The following is an 18,715-nucleotide window of genomic DNA, read 5'->3' as shown; positions in this document are numbered from 1 at the left end:
ACCATAAACATACATGCCTCCAACATCAGAGCACCTAAATATATTAAGCAAATACTGAGAAATCTGAAGAAATAAATAAACAACAATACAATAATAGCAGGGGACTTCAGTACCCTACTTTCAGCAAGGATAGGTCATTCAGACAGATAATCAAGAAGGAAAAGTTGGACTTGAGCCATACATTACACCAAATGGGCTTAGATATTTATAGAACATTTCATTCAACAGCAGCAGGATATGCATTCTTCTAAAGTACACACAGAATATTCTCCAGGAGAGATCATAAGAGAAGACAAAAAACAAGTCTTAGCAAATTTAAGAAGACTGAAATCACACCAAGTATCTTTTCTAACCACAATGGTATGAAAGCAGAAATCAACCAGAGGAAAGCTGCAAAATCTAAAAGTACGTTGAAATTAAACAACACACGTCTGAACAACCAATGGGTCAAAGAAGAAATCAAAGGGAAATCAAAAAATATCTTGAAACAAGTGATATGGAAGGACAACATACCAAAGCCTACAGGATGTTGCAAAACTAGTTCTGAGAGGGAATTTTATAGCAATAAATGCATATATTAAGAATTTAGAAAGACCTCAAGTAAATATCATAACTTTACATCTAGACAAAGAAGAAACTAAGCCCAAAGTTAGCAGAAAGAAGGAAATAAAATCAGATCAGAAATAAATGAAATAGAGGCTACAAAAATAATAGAAAAAAGCAACAATCCAAGAGGTGGTTTTTCAAAAAGATAAACAAAATTGACAAACCTTTAGCTAGACTAGCTAAGAAAAAAAGAGAGAATCAAGTCTCAAATAAATAAAATCAGAATGAAAGAAGAGACATTACGATTGATACTACAGAAATACATATGATCATAAGAGACTACTATGAACAACTATGCCAATATATTGGATAACCTAAAAGAAATGGAAAAATTCCTAGACAATTAAAACCTACCAAGACTGAATCATAAAGAAATACCAATAAGGAGTACTGAATCAGTAATCAAAACTCTCCCAACACAGATAACCCCAGGACCAGATGTCATCACAGGTAAATTCTACCAAACATTTATAAAATAATTAATGCCAATCCTCAAATTCTTCCAAAAAATTGAAGAGGAGGGAAAACTTCCGAACTCATTCTGTGAGCCTAGCATTACCCTGATACCAAAGCCAGATAGGACACAACAAAAAAAGAAAATGATAGAACAATATCCCTGATGAATATAGACGCAAAAACTCCCAACAAAATGTAAGCATACTAAATTCAACAATATATTAAAAAGATTATATAACATGACCAAGTGGACTCATCCCTGGGATAGAAGGATAGCTCAACATACACAAATCAATCAATGTGATAAACTACATTAGTAGAATGAAAAATAAAAATCACATGATCATCTCAATAGACACAGAAAAAGCATTTGATAAAATACAACATTCTTTCATGATTGAAAAAAATGAACAAATTGGGTATAGAAGGAATGTGCCTTAATATAATAAAGGCCATATATGACAAGCCCACAGCTAACATCATACACATTGTTGAAAAACTGAAAGATTTTCCTCTAAGATCAGGAGCAGGCCAGTGGTGCCCACCCACCACTCTTATTCAACATAGTACTGGAAGTCCAAACTAGAGCAATTAAACAAGACAAAGAAATAAAAGTCATCCAAATTGGAAAGGAAGGAGGAAAACTGTCATTATTTGCAGATGATATAACCTTAAATGTACAAACTCCCAAAGACTCAACCAAAAAACTGTGGGAACTAATCAACGAATTCAATAAAATTGCAAAATATAAAATCAACATACAAAAATCACTTGCGTTTTTATACACTAATAATGAAATATCTGAAAAAAAAAAAAGAGAACTATCCCATTCACAATAGCATCAACACAATAATATATGTAGGAATTAACCAAGGAAGTGAAAGATCTGTATAACGAAAGCAAGATGTTGATGAAAGAAATTGAAGACAACTCAACTGGAAAGATATCCCATGTTAAGGAACCAGAAGAATTAATATTGTTAGAATGTCCATACTAAGTTCTGTTTAAGATGGCAATGTGGGAGGCTCCTAAATTCTCCTCCTCCCATGGACATACCAAGTGTACAGCTACATACAGAACAATTCCCTCTGAAAGAAAAATCCAGAAACTAACTGAGCATCTCCTACACATCAGTTGAATGAGAAAAATCCCACATCAAAATGGTAGAAGTGGAGACACAATCTCACCATAAGCCCCACCCCAATGTGGAGACACACAACTGGGAGGGAACTCACAACTCAGCTTCTCCCTGAGGAGTAAAGGGTTTAGACCCCACATCTGGTGCCCCAACTTTTAAGACTTTCAGCTGAGAAATGAGCCTCTAAAGTATCTAGCTTTAAAAACCAACAGGGCCTGTATACACAAAACCCACAGGCTATAGCCAATACAGACAGTTCTTAGAGGGCTTATGTAGATTCACCATGGCTAAGTCCAGCAGAGACAGCAGACTGAAACCATTCTTTCTGTGAAAAAGCCCTATTTTCTTACTCTAATAGCTGCAGCCTGAAGGTAAGCTTCCAATTTAACACATATCAAGGGGCCAATTGCAATACTCTCCAAACACTAGGGAGGCTGGCAAGTGACATCTTCACTCTGTCCTTCTTGCTCTCTCCAGGTGAAGGTATCACCTAGAAAGGAGTTTTTGCACAAGTCTGTTGCCTCAGTTTTTGTAGGTACTGCCCAAAGGAGATATCCCTTAATAGCCTGGCTCTGGTGGCCAGTGGGGCTTGTGTTCATGAGTTCAACAGGACATAACAAACAAGAAAAACAGCACTTAACTGGTTATCACTCCGGGGCTCAGTGCAGAGGGAGCAGACAGAAACACCTATCCCACCAGTCTCCCCCTGAAAAAGGTATATTTGCATACTTTAAAAGATTATAATAAGATTTTTATTATTAACAAAGCTTATAATTAAGAGACAAAGAAGGTCATTATATAATGATAAAGGGATGAATCCAACAAGAGGATAACATTTGTAAATATTTAAGCACTCCACATAGGAGCATCTAAATATATAAAGCAAATATTAACAGACCTTAAGGGAGAAATAGACAGCAATACTATAATAGTAGGGAACTTCAGTACTCCACTTTCACCAATGGATAGATCATCCAGACAGAAAATCATAAGGAAATATAGAACTTAAATGACACATCAGACCAGACAGATTAATAGACATTTACAGAACTTACAGCCAAAGCAGCAGAATACACATTCTTCTCAAGTGCACATGGAACATTCTCCAGAATAGATCACATGCTAGGCCACAAACAGGTCTTAGTAAGTTTAAAAAGATTAAAAGCATATCAAGCATCTCTTCTGACCACAGTAGAATGAAAATAGAAATCAATTACAAGAAGAAAACTGAAAAATTCACAAATATGGGGAGATTAAACAAAATGCTACTGTACAACCAATGAGTCAAAGAAGAAATCAAGACATATCAAAAAAGTCTCAAAACAAATTAAAATGAAAACACAACATGCTAAAACTTATGGGATATAGCAAAAGCAGTCCTAAGTGGGAATTTCATAGTGATAACTACCTACATTAAAAAAACAGGAAAGATCTCAAATAAACAACCTAATTTTACACCTCAAGGAATGAGAAAAACAGGGACAAACTAAGCCCAAAGTCAGTAGAAGGAAACAGTAAAGATTAGAGCAGAAATAAATGAAGTAGAGACTAAAAAGACAATAGAGAAGATCTAAGAAATGAAGAGTTGGTTTTTTTAAAAAGATAAACACAATAGACAAACCTTTAGCTAGACTCACCAAGAAAAAAGAGAGATGATGCAAATAAATAAAATCAGAAATGAAAGAAGTTACAACTGATAGCACAAAAATACAAAGAATCCTAAGAGACCACTCTGAACAATCAAATGCCAACAAACTGGACAACCTGGAAGAAATGGATCAATTCCGAGAAACATACAACATACATACCTAATCATGAAGAAATAAAAACTCTGAACACATTGGTTACTAGAAAGAGACTGAATGGGTAATCAAAAACCTCCCAACAAACAAAAGTCCAGGAATGGATAGATTCACTAGCGAATTTTACCACACATTTAAAGAAGAATTATTCTCAATCATTTTCAAAATCCTCCCAAAAATAGAAGAAGAGGAAACGCTCCCAAACTTATTTCATGAGGCTAGCATTACCCTGTTACCAAAACCAGGCAAGGACACTACAAAAAAAGAAAATTACAGGCCAAATCCCTGATGAACACAGATGCAAAAGTTCCCAGGCCAAATTCTGAATTCAACAACACATTAAAAGGATCATACACCATGACCAAGTGGGACTTATCCCTGAAATGCAAGAATGGTTTCGCATCCATAAATTAACCAATGTGATACATTACATTAACAAAATTAAAGATGAAAATCATATGATCATCTCAGTAGATGGAGAAAAATCATTTGACAAAATTCAATATCCATTCAGGATAAAAACTCTCAACAAAGTATATACAGGGAATGTACCTAACATAATAAAGGTCATATATGACAAGCCCACAACTAACATCATATTCAGTAATGAAAAACTGAAAACTTTTCCTCTAAGATCAGGTACAAGACAAGGTTGCCCACTCCCACCAGTTTCATTCAACATGATACTGGAAGTCCTAGTCAGAGCAATTAGGCAAGAAAAAGTAACAAAAGTCATCCAAATTGGAAAGGAAGAAGTAAAACTATCTCTATTTTTAGTTGACATTATATTATAAAGAAAATCCTAAAGACTCCACAAAAAACCTGTTAGAAAAATAAACTGATTCAGTAAAGTTGCAGGGTGAAAAATCAACATGAAAAAATCAGTTGCATTTCTATACTCTAATAACAAACTATCAAAAAGAGAAATTAAGAAAATAAGCCTGTTTACAACTGCATCAAAAAGATTAAAATACCTAGGAATAAATTTAACCAAGAAGGTGAAACACTTGTACCATGAAAACTATAAGACATTGATGAAAGAAATTGAAGAAGACAAGTAAATGAGAAGATATTCCATGTTCAAAAGTTGGAAGAATTAATATTGTCAAAACGTCCATGCTACCCAAAGCTCATCTACAGATTCAGTGCAATCCTTATCAAAATTCCAGTGGCATTTTTCACAGATAAAAAACAAACAATCCTAAAATTTGTATGGAACCACAAAAGACTCTGAACAGCCAGAGAAACCTTGAGAAAAAACAAAGCTGAAAGCATCATGTTTCCTGATTTCCTATATTACAAAGCTATAGTATTCAAAATAGGATGGCATTGGCATAAAAAGAGATACATAGATCAATGGAACAGAATACAGAGCCCAGAAATAAACCTACACATACATGGTCAATTAGTTTACGACAAAGGAGCCATGTATATACAATGGGGAAAGGATTGTAAATCTTTCAATAAATGGTGTTAGTAAAACTGAACAGCCACATGCAAAAGAATGAAAGTGGAGCACTATCTTACACTATACACAAAAGTCAACTCAAAATGGATTAAAGACTTGAATGTAAGACCTGAAACCATAAAACTCCTAGAAGAAAACACCTCTCTCAAGTCACATAATTATCATTTGCTCCTTGACCTCAGTCATGGCACTGACTTTTTGGATTTGACGTCAAAAGCAAAGGCAACAAAAGCAAAAACAAACAAGCAGGACTACATAAAACTAAAAAGCTTCTGCAGAGCAAAGGAAACTATCAACAAAATGAAAAGGCAACCTAAGAGAATGGGACTAAATATTTGCAAACCATACATCAGACAAGCAGTTAATATCCCAAATATATGAAGACCTCATACAATTCAACAACAAAATTACAAACAATCCAATTACTAATGGGCAAGGATCTCAATAGACATTTCTCCAGACAGATGGCCAGCAGGTACATAAAAAGGTCATAAGGGAAATGCAAATCAAGACCACAATGAGATGCCACCTCAGACCTGTTAAAATGGCTATTACCAAAAAGATAAGACATGAGTGTTTATGAGGATGTGTAGAAAAGGAACCGTTGTGCAATGTTGTTTGGAATATAAATTGGTGCAACCTCTATGGAGAACAGTACGGAAGTTCTTCAAAAATTAGAAATAGAACTACCATATGATCCATCAATTATCCAAAGAAAAATAGAACAATATCTGAAAATGATACCTGCACCCCCATGTTCATTGCGGCATTATTTAGAATAGCCAAGACATGGAAACGTAAGTGTCCATTGACAGATGAATGGATGAAGAAAAAGTGGTATATATGTATACACAATGGAATATTACTCAGCCACGAGAAAGAATGAAATCCTGCCATTTGCAACAACACGGATGGACCTTGAGGGCATTATGCTACATTAAATGTCAGAGAAAGAAAAACACTCTGTGATTTCACTTATATGTGGAATCTAAAAAAGCCAACCTTGTAAAAACAGATTGTGGAATGGTGGTTACCAGGGGCTGAGGGATGGGGGGAATAGTAGAGTTCTTTAAGGGCACAGACTGGCAACTAGTAGATACATAAGTCCTGGAGATTTAATGCACATCACAGTGATTATAGACAACAATATGGTATCATGAACTTCAAAGTCGATAAGACACTAAATCTTATTTGTTCCCACCACAAAAAAGAAATGATAATTATATGATATGAGAGAGGTGTTAGCTAATGCTACAGTGGTGATCATACTGCAATATATAAATGTATCAAATCAACACAGTGCACACCTTGAACTTACACAATGTTATACGTCAATTATATCTCAACATAAAAGTACCTACTTATCCTAAGGAAAAATAATAAAAAATCAAGAAAAACAAATTCACACTCCACATAATTCAAAATTAACTTTTTATAGGTGTTTTAATTTTCTACTGCTGCCATAACAAATTACCACATAGTAGCTAAAACAACACAAATTTATTATGTTACGTCTCTGGAGGTCAGAAGTCCAAAATAAGTCTCATTTGACTAATCAAGATGCATTTTGCTGATCAAGGTGTCAGCAGGGCCTTGTTCCTTCTGGAAGCTCTATGGGAGAATCTGTTTCTTGCCTTTTCTAGTTTCTAGAGGCTGTCCTTGGCTTGTGGTCCTGCATCACTCTGACTTGTCTAAGTTGTCACATCTCCTCTGACTCAGACTCTCTTACCTCCCTCTTTCTAAGGGTCCTTATGATTATACTGGGCCCACCCAGAATAGATAATCCAGGATAGTCTCCCCATATCAAGATTCTTAACTTAACCACATCTGCAAAGCCTGTTTTCCCAGGTAAGGTAACATATCCCCAGGTTCTGGGAATTAGGATGTGCACATCTTTGAGGGGGCCACTATTCTGCCTACCACAACAGGAATATATGTAAAGAAGAATGGACGCATTCTCCAAGAACATTTATTTATGAGCATCAAAAGGTATTTCTGCCTTAATACACTGTTTATTTCATATATTTTGCACAAAGTATCTTCCTATAATTATTATTTGCTGAATGGTGGGGGGGTTCACCTTCTATACGTCACGTTAACATCAAAATTATACTCCAAAGTCTTTTTTAAATTAAAATTACATAAAAATGTTAAAACTACAATGTTTCATTTTGTTGTTAGTGTCATCAGTTGATTCTGACTTCTAGCAACCCCGTGTACAGCAGAGCAGAACCCTGCCAGGCCTGTTTGTGCCATCCTCTCCCCTTCTGGCGCTATATGAGATAGTGCTCTACTGCTATTCATAGGGTTTTCTTGGCCAATTTTTTCAGAAGTGGGTGGCCAGGTCCTCTTCTTGTCTTAGTCTGGAAGCTCTGCTGAAACCTGTCCACCATGGGTGAACCTGCTGGTATTTGAAATACCGTGTCATAGCTTTCAGCATAAAGCAACAGCCAGCCACCACAGCATAACAGATGGGTAGCGTGGTTCTGGACTAGGAAATGAACTTGGGCCACGGTTGTGAAAGCACTGAATCTTAACCATTAGACCACCAGAGCTGGCCTAATGCTTCACAAGATCATCTAAGAAAGATCCCGCAGCACATAAACCAGCCTGTGTTTCATTTGTAGGCTCTTGACACAGATGAAGTTACTTTCTTACGGGTAAAAGGACACCACTAAATAGCATTCACCAAAGCAGTTAGTTTGCAGGGCCAAGCACTAGAGAGTAGAGCTACACAGAGAGGAAGCTTCAGAGACGATAAAAGCACGTGTGTGAGGGAACTGCCCAAAGCCTGGGAAAGAACTAACTAAAAGGATTAGAAGCAACAGTGCTCAATATTTGGAATTACAGATTTCTACCCTTTCAGATCCTCACTACCTTCATGCTATCTTAGTGTTCTCTTTTGACCCTTTCAGTTCCCTCCTTAACGACTGTATACCAAGTTAACAGTTCTTTATATCACATTGTTTCTGTTCAGATCACTGCTGTGGTTTCTCTCTTCTGAACAGACCCCGACTGACGTGCTTCAATAGAATTTAATCTCTGCAAGGGTACGACTTACGTATGTTTTATTCACTGTTGCACAATGCCTTCTATATAGTGACTGATAAATATGGGTTGAATCAACAAATATATGGTGCTATAGTTATAGAGGTTCACAAAAATGTTTTTCTTAATGTGGACTGAGGATCCAGCTCTAGAGTCTGCAGGAAATAAATACAAAATGTCCACAAAAGTACTGTTCATAATAATGAAAAATTAGAAACATGGTGTCTTTCAACAGAATAAGTTATTTTAATAAAATGGAGTAATAGTAATCAATAGTAATATTAGTTGGTAGTAATCAATTAGAGCTAAATATATCAACATGAATATAACTCAAAACCATTATGCTGGTTTTCATAAAGGAAGATTGCTCAGGATAAGGCACAAAGTATGAGGTGACAAAATGTTACTAGAACCACTGAAATTCATGACTGGAGTTTATACATGGTGGTGCAAAGCAGAGAGTAAACAGAAGTGAGTCAAGGTGAACTTGTAATTAAGCAAGTTAAGAGATTCAGCCTTGGTCTCAGGGCAGGAGGACACCACAGATTTTACTAAACAGGGCATCATAAAAAAACTCATTCTGACTACTGTGGGGGATGGACTGGAAGAAATAAGATTGGATGGAAGGATACCACTGACACTGCTGCAGTCAGCCCAAGGGCAAAATGTTACTGATCATGGGGAAGAAGAGAACACACGTGTTAAATACTTTAGGAGTTGAAATGGAAAATAATTGATTAATTTTTGAAGGTTACAGAGAAAAGCAGTTGAGGATGAATTCCAGGGTTCTGCTTTGGGCACCCAGAAGTATTCATTGAGATAGGGAAAATTATATCGTCATATTTATAAATACTCTCTCATTAAGTCACTGTCTCCTTATTTATAATGTCTTACCTGATTAAGGACTTCAGATGTGATGTCAAATAATATATGTCTATGTGTGCACATAAAATGCTGTACATTAACACACTATATGTTCTTTTCAAATATAGGATGCATACACTCACAATTTACACAATACTGCTTTTACAGTAGCTATGACTTTTTAAATATATAATAGCTATATTTTTACTACTTTTTTCCTTTAGCTTAACAGCATAGTTGGGCAGTTAACACACCATCCTGATACAGTTACAGTTTTCTAAGTCTATTTTTCACTTTTCCCAGTGTGTTGTATACTTTCTATATTTTCATGCTGCTGATTAGCATCTTTTCATTTCAGCTTGAAGAACTCCCTAAAGCATTTCTTGCAAGGCAGGTCTAGGGGTGGTGAACTCCCTCAGTTTTTGTCTGGGAAAGCCTTTATTTAGCCTTCATATCTGACGGGTAACTTTGCTGGATAAAGTACTGTCGGCTGGCACACTACTTGAGCCTGTTCACCATCAAGCTTCTCTTTACTATTCTGCATTTCCCTACATATTTATTTACTCTTACTGCAAATGCATTTTCTTTATATAGCTGTTCCAGGGTCATCACATAACTGGAATATAAATGCCTCCAATTATAAAAGTCTTAGAAAAGGCTGTCATTGGCTCAACTTAGGTCAAGTACTCGTCGATGAAATACAATGTAGGGCTAGGAGGGTGGTGACCTACGACTGGCCCATTTTGGTTATGCACCAACAGTAGAACGATGTGGACAAGAATGCAGAGCCTACAAGTGCAATAGCCACTCCAAAGGAAAATTCTGTATACAATAAAAAAGTGATTTCAAATCAGTGAAATAGGGGTGAATGAATTAAACGGTGAAAGATCAGTTGGCTATTCATTTGGGAAAAAAACAAGTTGGATCTTTACTTCACACCATATTTAATCAAGCAACAACAGAGAGGGGTCAATACTTCATTCAATTTAATTTAAACACATTTGTTTCATATGTTTTAAAGAGAAGATAAAACTGACAAAATGCAAAGTTCTAAAAGGAATCTTCTGGTATCAACTCAAGAAGCAGAAATTCCTTTCATATGATGGAATTATTGTTCAAGTTCTGAAATAAACGCCTTTACCTCTAATAACAGAAAACTCCAAGTTAAACTGTTCAGTATGTGAGGTAGGTGATATTATCTCCATTCTGCAGATGAGAAAATAGAGGCAGAGAGAGATTTAAATCACTACATAGGTCCCATAAATAAGTGGCAGAACACTAAATACAAATGTAGATAGTTCGTGGCTCACACATCATCTGGGCTTCACACTTAAGTTTACAGAAGTGTATCATTTAGATATATCACAAATGTAAAATGGAGATAATTTCTTCAACAAGCACTGCTTTTAATCCGTACAGGGTACTAAGTACTATTGTTTAAGGCTACTTTTGAAAATTAACTCAGATGTGTGTTATAAACAAACAGTTGTATGCCAGATCATTGCATACTTTAAGTAAATCTTGATTTTATGAAACATTGTTTGGATCATTTACTGAAAGCAAAGTTTGGTAACTACGTCTATACCCATTTATATGTGCCACCAAACAGCAGAGAACACTTATGCCATATGCTATTTTATGCATTCAATGTTTCTTTTAAAATATATATTGTGGTGTAAATATATGATGAGATAACAATAGTTTTTAGTGTAGGAAATCCTAATATGTGTTACAAAAGTTATTTGAGAAAAGGCACATCATTTCCACTATACCTATTTTCAGGTCTAAAACAAAAATCAAGCATACACAAAATAGTTGTTAAAGGGGCTGGCCTGGTAGTGCAGTGGTTAAGTTTGCATGCTCTGCTTAGGTGGCCTGGGGTTTGTGGGTTTGGATCCCAGGCGCAGACCTGCACACCGCTCATCAAGCCATGCTGTGGGGGCATCCCACATACAAAATAGAGGAAGACTGGCATAGATGGTAGCTCAGCAACAATCAACCTCAAGTAAAAAGAGGAGGATTGGCAACAGATATCAGCTCAGGGCCAATCTTCCTCACCAAAAAAAAAAAGAGTTGTTAGAAAGCATATTCACATGTATAAGCCTGACAGAGCTCAGAGGCTATTCACATACATTTAACACTGGATGCTCTAACAATCCAATTCACTTGTGCCTTTTTTTAAAGCTACATATTCCAGGGTGAGTATGACTAGATGTAAACATACAGTGTTATATTATTAATAAAATATTTAGTATTGCATCCAACACATTGCTTCCAGAATAAGATTATTTCTAGATGACGTTTTTTTCCACATTTCCTAAACTGACAATTTTCTTTTATTACATGTTCTCTGATATATAAAGTTTAAAATTTTTTTCAAGATTGTAAGTCTTTAGTCTACTCTCGATTATCTAATGTTCAATAAGATTTGTTTCTTTGTGAAAATTTCATTTTTGGGTTTTTCCATTGTAAATTTCTGATTTACAAAATGTTTGACTTGTTGATGAAGGTTTATTAACATGTAGGAGATTGACAGGGGTTTCTCCCCTACTGAATTCTCTGACATGCAATGTTTCTCACACTTTCATTAGATGCACAGAGAATATGAGATAAGGGATGGCTACAATACACAAAGGCAACAAATAGACCTAAACACAGAACGTCTCAACACAAGTTTATTTCTTGTTCATGAAAAGATTTAAGGGTGATGACAGAGAAGGAAGGACTCTGCTCAGGAAGCCTTTCAGAGACCCCCGTTTCTCCCAACTTGTGAATCTATAAACTCTAATGACTAGCTCCCAAGTTCCCAAGTTGTCCAGAGAATGATCTTCATTGCCCTCTGACTGGGGGGAAAAAAGTGGGAAGTAGGAAAGATTCCAAATGCAGTCTTTTACAGGCTTGGAAATAATGTATATCACTTGGGCCCATATTCTGAGCCAGAGCTTGGTCACATGACCCCACGTGGGTGAAAGGAAGACTAGAAAATCTTGACTAGTTGTGTACCCACCAAAAAAAGGAAATGGGTATTGGGAAAAACACAGCCAGTTTCTGCCACATAGGGTTTCTGCCTTATGTGAATTCCTTGATGATTAGTAAGGGTTGATCTCTGGCAGAAAGCTTTCCCACATTCACTACATTTGTAAGGTTTCTCTCCTGTGTGAGTTCTCAGATGATTAGTGAGGGTAGCTTTCTGACAGAAATTCTTCTTACATTCCTTACACTCATAGGGTTTTTCCCCTGTGTGAGTTCTCTGATGTTTAGTAAGAGCTGACTTCATGTGAAAAACTTTCCCACATTCATCACACTGAAAGGGTTTCTCTCCTGTGTGAGTTCTCTGATGTTGATTGAGGGCTGACTTCTGGCAGAAGGCTTTCCCACATTCATTACATTTATAGGGTTTCTCTCCTGTGTGAGTTCTCTGATGTTGAATGAGGGCTGACTTCTGGCAGAAGGCTTTCCCACATTCATTACATTCATAGGGTTTTTCCCCTGTGTGAGTTCTCTCATGTTGAGTGAGGGATGACTTCCGGTAAAAAGACTTCCCACATTCACTACATTTGTAGGGTTTCTCTCCTGTATGTGCTCTCTGATGGTCTGTGAGCGCTGATTTATGACTGAAGGACTTCCCACATAAATTACATTCATAGGGTTTCTCTCCTGTGTGAACTCTCTGATGGACTATGTGGGCTGACTTCTGCTGGAAGGATTTTCCACATTCAGTACATTCATAGGGTTTCTCACCTGTGTGTGTTCTCTGATGCACTGTGAGGTTTGACTTGTGGATGAATGTTTTCCCACATTCATAACATGTGAATATGCTCTTTCCTCTCTGATTTTCCTGAAGTTGAGTGAAGTGTGACATCCTGCTGGAACTATTTTCAACTTTATTGCTTTCATACTGTTTCATTTCTATGTAGATTCCATGACATTTCAAGAGAGATGACTTCTCACAGAAGGTTTCTCCACGTCCATTATATTCACAGAGTTTCTCTCCTGTGTGAACTTGCCTGTGTGAAATTATTACAGTCTTTTTTTCTAAGGCTTTTCCACCATTATTATCTTTAAAAGTCTTCTCTGAAGTTTGAATATTTAGGTGCTGAACAATACCAGTATTATGACCAAGGGCTTTCTCATTTTGATTATTTTCATAAGAAATCTCTTGAGTATGAGCTTTTTCCTGCTTAATATCAAGTAACTTCTCATACACATTTAACATGTCAGGCTTCTCTCTTGGGGAGTTTTTACTACTACCAATTGATATTGAAATATTTTTCAAACTCATTCCACGTAAGTCATTTTTATAGGGCATTTTTCTTGAAGGAACAAAGTTTGTGATCATATTAGATGATTTTCTTAAAGCATTACCTTTCCCTAAAGTCAGTGTTTTGTTACTGAATGCAACATGTGGCAAATATTTGTCTTGGTTTTCCTGGATTCTCTCTGTTAGGTCATGAGCTTTGCAGTCTTCTAGAAATGAAAATATTGAACATACCATAAGAATTTTAACAAATGCCTAATAGAATTGGACTAAGATACAGGTGTCCTTTTATATATTTGACTTTTGGTTTCAGTAGTCTCTCAGGATCAAAGTGCCTTTTCCCTGTCTAGTTTGTTTGGGAAAACAAATGGGGAAAAAAGGGAGGAAAAACTATTAATAAGCAGACATGTAATTATTCAGCATTTTACAAATAAAAATTTCAAAATGGATAGAGATGAAGATATAAATTCAAGAAAGAGTCAATAGAGAATGGAAGATTTTACTGGAGTGGTAGATCCAGGCAGGAGGAAAATCACAGAGAATGGGATGGGTCCTACTGAGCTAATGAAGAGTAATTGGAATGACAAGGAAAACCAGTGGACAAAGTTGTTGATGGGGAAAGTATGAGAAATTGAGGAGACAATTACAGAGTAGGTCTAACACCTTCAAACCCATACTGTTTTAGTAACATCCTGACAAGTTTTCATGTTTCCAGTTGAATTTTCCCTTATTTCCATTCTGCACATTAATGGCAAAGTAAATATCTGAATGCACCAATTGCCTTATGTTTAAGGGAAGAGTCATTGGCTTGCACTCTAATTCCCCTTCTAACTATGATTCACAGGAATATCAATGTCCAAAAGAAAGTACAAAACAATGACAGCATAAGTGATCTCGTGGCAAGCTAGATCAGATGCCCCTGCCACAATACTAATACTTAATCTTGCTTTACATTTTACATCTCATATTACTACATTTCAGTTATCTATTTAATATTAGAATTTAAGGATCATATTTTTCAACCCAATATCGGAAAATAACATGTATATTTATTTGCCATTTAAAAAGTCTTGTCCACATTTGTTACTCAATGCAACAAAGTCTATCCCAAGCTAAAAAAACCACTGACCTGAGCCAAGTACCACATGGACAACTGTAACAAGTCATCATTCCAGCAAACAAAATTTACACCAACTTAATGCACATCAGATCTTCAAGCTACCACTCTATGACTCCACAGTCACTGTCCTCTGCCCTAGTCAGCTCTTCGTAACATTAAATTGCTCACTCACAACAACAAGCTCAAAGTGTGTTCTCTCAGCTTACATTCCAGCCTTGGCTCTATTTAGTATCTAGAAAAATGACATAATGATATAATTATTCTAAATCTTCAAAAATGCCTTTTCAAATCCTCCTACTTTTAAAAGTTATATTTACTCTAAATCTAAAAGTAGTTCCTGTCTAGACCACTTGTTTTAACACAATCTTAGCTATCACTACTTTGTAACTACAGTATTGCAGCTACTGTAAGACACATATATTTAACATTCTAAAATCAAATGTATCTTATAATTGATTACAGACCTGTGACCAGCAGATCACAGTACAACGGGCAGAATATTTTTTCCTTAGTAGTTCATCAAATAATGGTCCAGTTAGAAACTATAGCTTCTTAGACTTGAGAGAATATGACAAATTTTTCTCAATTAAATGCTGAATCTAAAATGCTTCATGCAATTCTATTTTCATTCTTCAATTCAGCAGATGGAAAACTTTTCCTTAAAGAGCAAAATAGTACATATTTTAGGTTTAGCAGGCCATATCTTCTGTCACAAGATTGAACTCTGCTATTAGAGCGTGAAATCAGCCAAAACTCATATGTAAACAAATGAGTATGGTTGTATTGCAAAGAAATTTTATTCACAAAAACATGTGGTAGGTCTGTAGGCCACAGGTCACCAATCTCTGATCCAACTATAACCAATGCTCATAGCAAATGTTGTTAACTCTCTGATTTCCTTTGAACTTGAGTGATTTTAAATAAACAGACCTCAACAAGCTGTGTGTATCAACATTACCTAAAGAGCTTTTTCAAATACAATATTTAGACACTGTCATTTTATACCTGATGAATCAGAATATATCTGAGCATGTTTTCAGAGAGAGTTACTTCATAGTGCTTTCAAAATATGAGCTTTTCCCTCTATCTGATTCTAATCAACATGTGTTTACCAAATGTCTATTTCAGGTTATACACCACAGTAAGAAAGAGTAACACACGGCCGGCCCAGTGGCACAACAGTTAAGTTCACACATTCTGCTTCTTGGCGGCCCAGGGTTCACCAGTTTGGATCCTGGGTGTGGACATGGCATCGCTTGGCAAAAGCCATGCTGTGGTAGGCGTCCCACATATAAAGTAGAGGAAAACGGGCATGGATGTTAGCTCAGGGCCAGTCTTCCTCAGCAAAAAGAGGAGGATTGGCAGTAGTTAGCTCAGGGCTAATCTTCCTCAAAAAATAAAATAAAATAACCTTTAAAAAAAAATAAAGAAAGAGTAACACAGTGGCCATTTTCTTTGTTAGATCATAAGTCAGGTGTGAAAAAGTTAGATACTATTAGGTAACAGCTTATATGACTTTGGTTTAGTTTTTTGTGAAAGACCTGCTGCTACATGCTGAGCATCGAGAGAAAGAAGAGATTACGTGGCTCAAACATTCGAGGGCTGTTTCTTGGAAGAGAATAAACTTAACCTACACTTTAAAGATATGCAACATAGTAAGAGTAAAAATAATCTTTTGTTATATACTAAATAATGTTCAAAGCACTTTTTGTTTATTAATTCATTTAGTGTCCAGCCAGGGAAAGCACACAATGAAGAAAGGTGTGACACAGGAAAGAATATGGTATGTCTAAGTGACATCTGAGGAGATTGGATCAAATGATGTTTACCATGAGTATGGGCAAGAGAAAAGTAAAACTGGGGCAGCCAAATCCAGCCATAATGTGGTAGTCACTGAAAGGCAAATAATTTAAATTTCATGAAATAAATAATAGGGGGAGCATAGATTTATCTTGTCAGTCTACTGAAAAAAAGAGATGTTCTAAGCAAAACAAAAATACAAAAATAACACCACCACCACTAACAACAAAAAAACCTCGCTAACTACAATAGGAATTGCAAAAAAAATAAAAGTATCAAAGAATATGGTTCTTACTGATGTCAGTGGAAAGTGAGAATATGAGAAATATTAGAAGTTTACAAAGAAAAAACACTCAAGAATACAGAAGAAAAAAAGAATTGCATACTTGACAACTTTGTTACCAATTTCTGGTTTTATCAGACTGTAACTAGGGAATGCCATATTTTGACTTTGTAGGATTTATTGACGGTTTCCTTTCAGCATGACATACTTTCCCTTGTTTGCAAATGTTCGTTAGGCATATTAAAGTATTTTTTCATTGTTTTTAGGTAAAAACCAAAATATAATCTTGTAAAACCAGGAAGCTATAATTTTGTTATGGTAATTAATCTTATTAAGTATGAAGCTGTAATTCCATTAATTAATTACCTATTTGTTTAGATAGCATCAAGTAATAATATACTACATGTAACAGTGAAATTAGTGTTTCTTCTCTTCTTCTCCTCATGAACTAAATTTTAGTAGACTTTATTACCTTCCTTAGTTTCCATCTTTGTACTATTAAACATGCAAATGCCTATATTACTTGACTTGCCTGCATATATGATATCCTTGGACTATCCGAGTTTTTAACAACTAGAAAATCATCTTACATTTCTTCTCAGGTATTTTCCTTTCCTCTTCCAATTTTAACATATACATATCCTTTTATACTTCCAGAGCAGGTCCACTAAGAAGAGATCCTTAGAAAACAGTTTAAATGTCCAAATCCTAAACTGACCACCTAGAACTAAGTGCCTCTGGCTTCTTCTTGCCTGGTACTCACTAACTCACCTGGGTAGTTCCAGTATAGAAATGCTTCCTCTAATACCCACGGCTCCTCTCCTTGTTCCAACTTGAAGATCACCTCTGGCTTGCTAATGAAACACCCTGTAGAAGAAAAAATGACACAGAATTTGGGCCAGGTTGCACAGGCTACAGCAACTCAAAAGGAGGAAGAAGGCAGTTTTTCTGGAGCTGGACCTTGATGAGGCTCATTTACACCTGTTATAGGATGTGAGAATACAACTATTCTTCCTGGTGCTCAAAAGAGATTAACAATCTCAGACCCTTGAATCAAAAGCCTCAACAATAATAACCACAAGAGACCACAAATTTTGGTACCTAAGAAATAAAATGCATGCTATACACAGTTTGATATAGAAACTTTGCTTACCCAGTGAGACAAGGTTGTGGTAGTTCTCCAGCATCACATCTCTGTACAGGGTCCTCTGAGCAGGATTTAGGTGCCACCACTCCTCCTGGGAGAAGCCCACAGCCACATCTCCAAATGACACCGACCCCTAGAACAGTACATTTCTGCTCAGTCTAAAGTGGTTGGAATCAGGGTAGCACAGAAAAGATGTATGGAAAGGAATTCTTACCAGGTTCACTGTTGAGAGTTTATGTTATAATATGCTGACTATGTACACTATTTTGTATTAGTCTTTGTGGAAGAAAGAAAAATAATAGAATATCCTGCTTTTGTTCTAATTTATTAATGTTCTATGCCTTGAAATGTCCTGGCTGTTGTGGATATGAAGAATAAAACACTGGGGACCGGCCTGTTGGCGCAGCGGTTAAGTGCACACATTCCGTTTCAACGGCCCAGGGTTCGCCAGTTCGGATCCCAGGTGCAGACATGGCACCGCTTGGCAAGCCATGCTGTGATAGGCATCCCACATATAAAGCAGAGGAAGATGGGCACGGAGTTAGCTCAGGGCCAGTCTTCCTCACCAAAAAGAGGAGGATTGCCAGCAGATGTTCGCTCAGAGCTAATCTTCAGAAGGTTAAATACTATACAAACACAACACACTCAAGAACACTAACATAAGGTGTTACTATAATATATTAGAATATATAAAAAGTATACTAGGGTCAGGAAAGAAAAGAAAA

General features: G+C 36.3%; 2 protein-coding genes across 3 annotated transcripts in view; both read right to left on the bottom strand.

Annotated features, from left to right (window-relative positions):
- The window catches only part of LOC106827061 (zinc finger protein 33B), an 84,312-nt gene that overhangs the window by 56,470 nt on the left and 9,127 nt on the right, over positions 1-18,715 (bottom strand). Inside the window, exons 3-4 of the mRNA XM_070491959.1 lie at positions 17,997-18,123; positions 17,615-17,710 (exon numbers count right to left, since the gene is read on the bottom strand). Of these exons, the coding sequence (XP_070348060.1) occupies positions 17,615-17,710; positions 17,997-18,123 (223 nt within the window). The remainder of the gene's footprint in view (positions 1-17,614; positions 17,711-17,996; positions 18,124-18,715) is intronic.
- LOC139041296 (zinc finger protein 892-like) lies at positions 12,046-18,039 on the bottom strand. Of its 2 annotated transcripts, XM_070492102.1 has the most exons (3): positions 17,997-18,039; positions 17,615-17,710; positions 12,046-13,986 (listed from the first exon to the last, which is right to left on the bottom strand). In XM_070492102.1, the coding sequence occupies exon 3, from the start codon at positions 13,875-13,877 to the stop codon at positions 12,360-12,362; it is 1,518 nt and encodes a 505-aa protein (XP_070348203.1). In that variant the 5' UTR covers positions 13,878-13,986; positions 17,615-17,710; positions 17,997-18,039; the 3' UTR covers positions 12,046-12,359. The 2 variants fall into 2 exon arrangements, with proteins under 2 accessions (XP_070348203.1, XP_070348209.1); XM_070492108.1 differs by lacking the exon at positions 17,997-18,039 and having other exon boundaries at positions 12,046-13,389.

Source organism: Equus asinus, chromosome 2 (genome assembly GCF_041296235.1).
Source record: "Equus asinus isolate D_3611 breed Donkey chromosome 2, EquAss-T2T_v2, whole genome shotgun sequence".
NCBI lineage: Eukaryota > Metazoa > Chordata > Mammalia > Perissodactyla > Equidae > Equus > Equus asinus.
The sequence above is the reverse complement of the archived record's forward strand: the minus strand, read 5'-3'. Positions and strand labels throughout refer to the sequence as shown.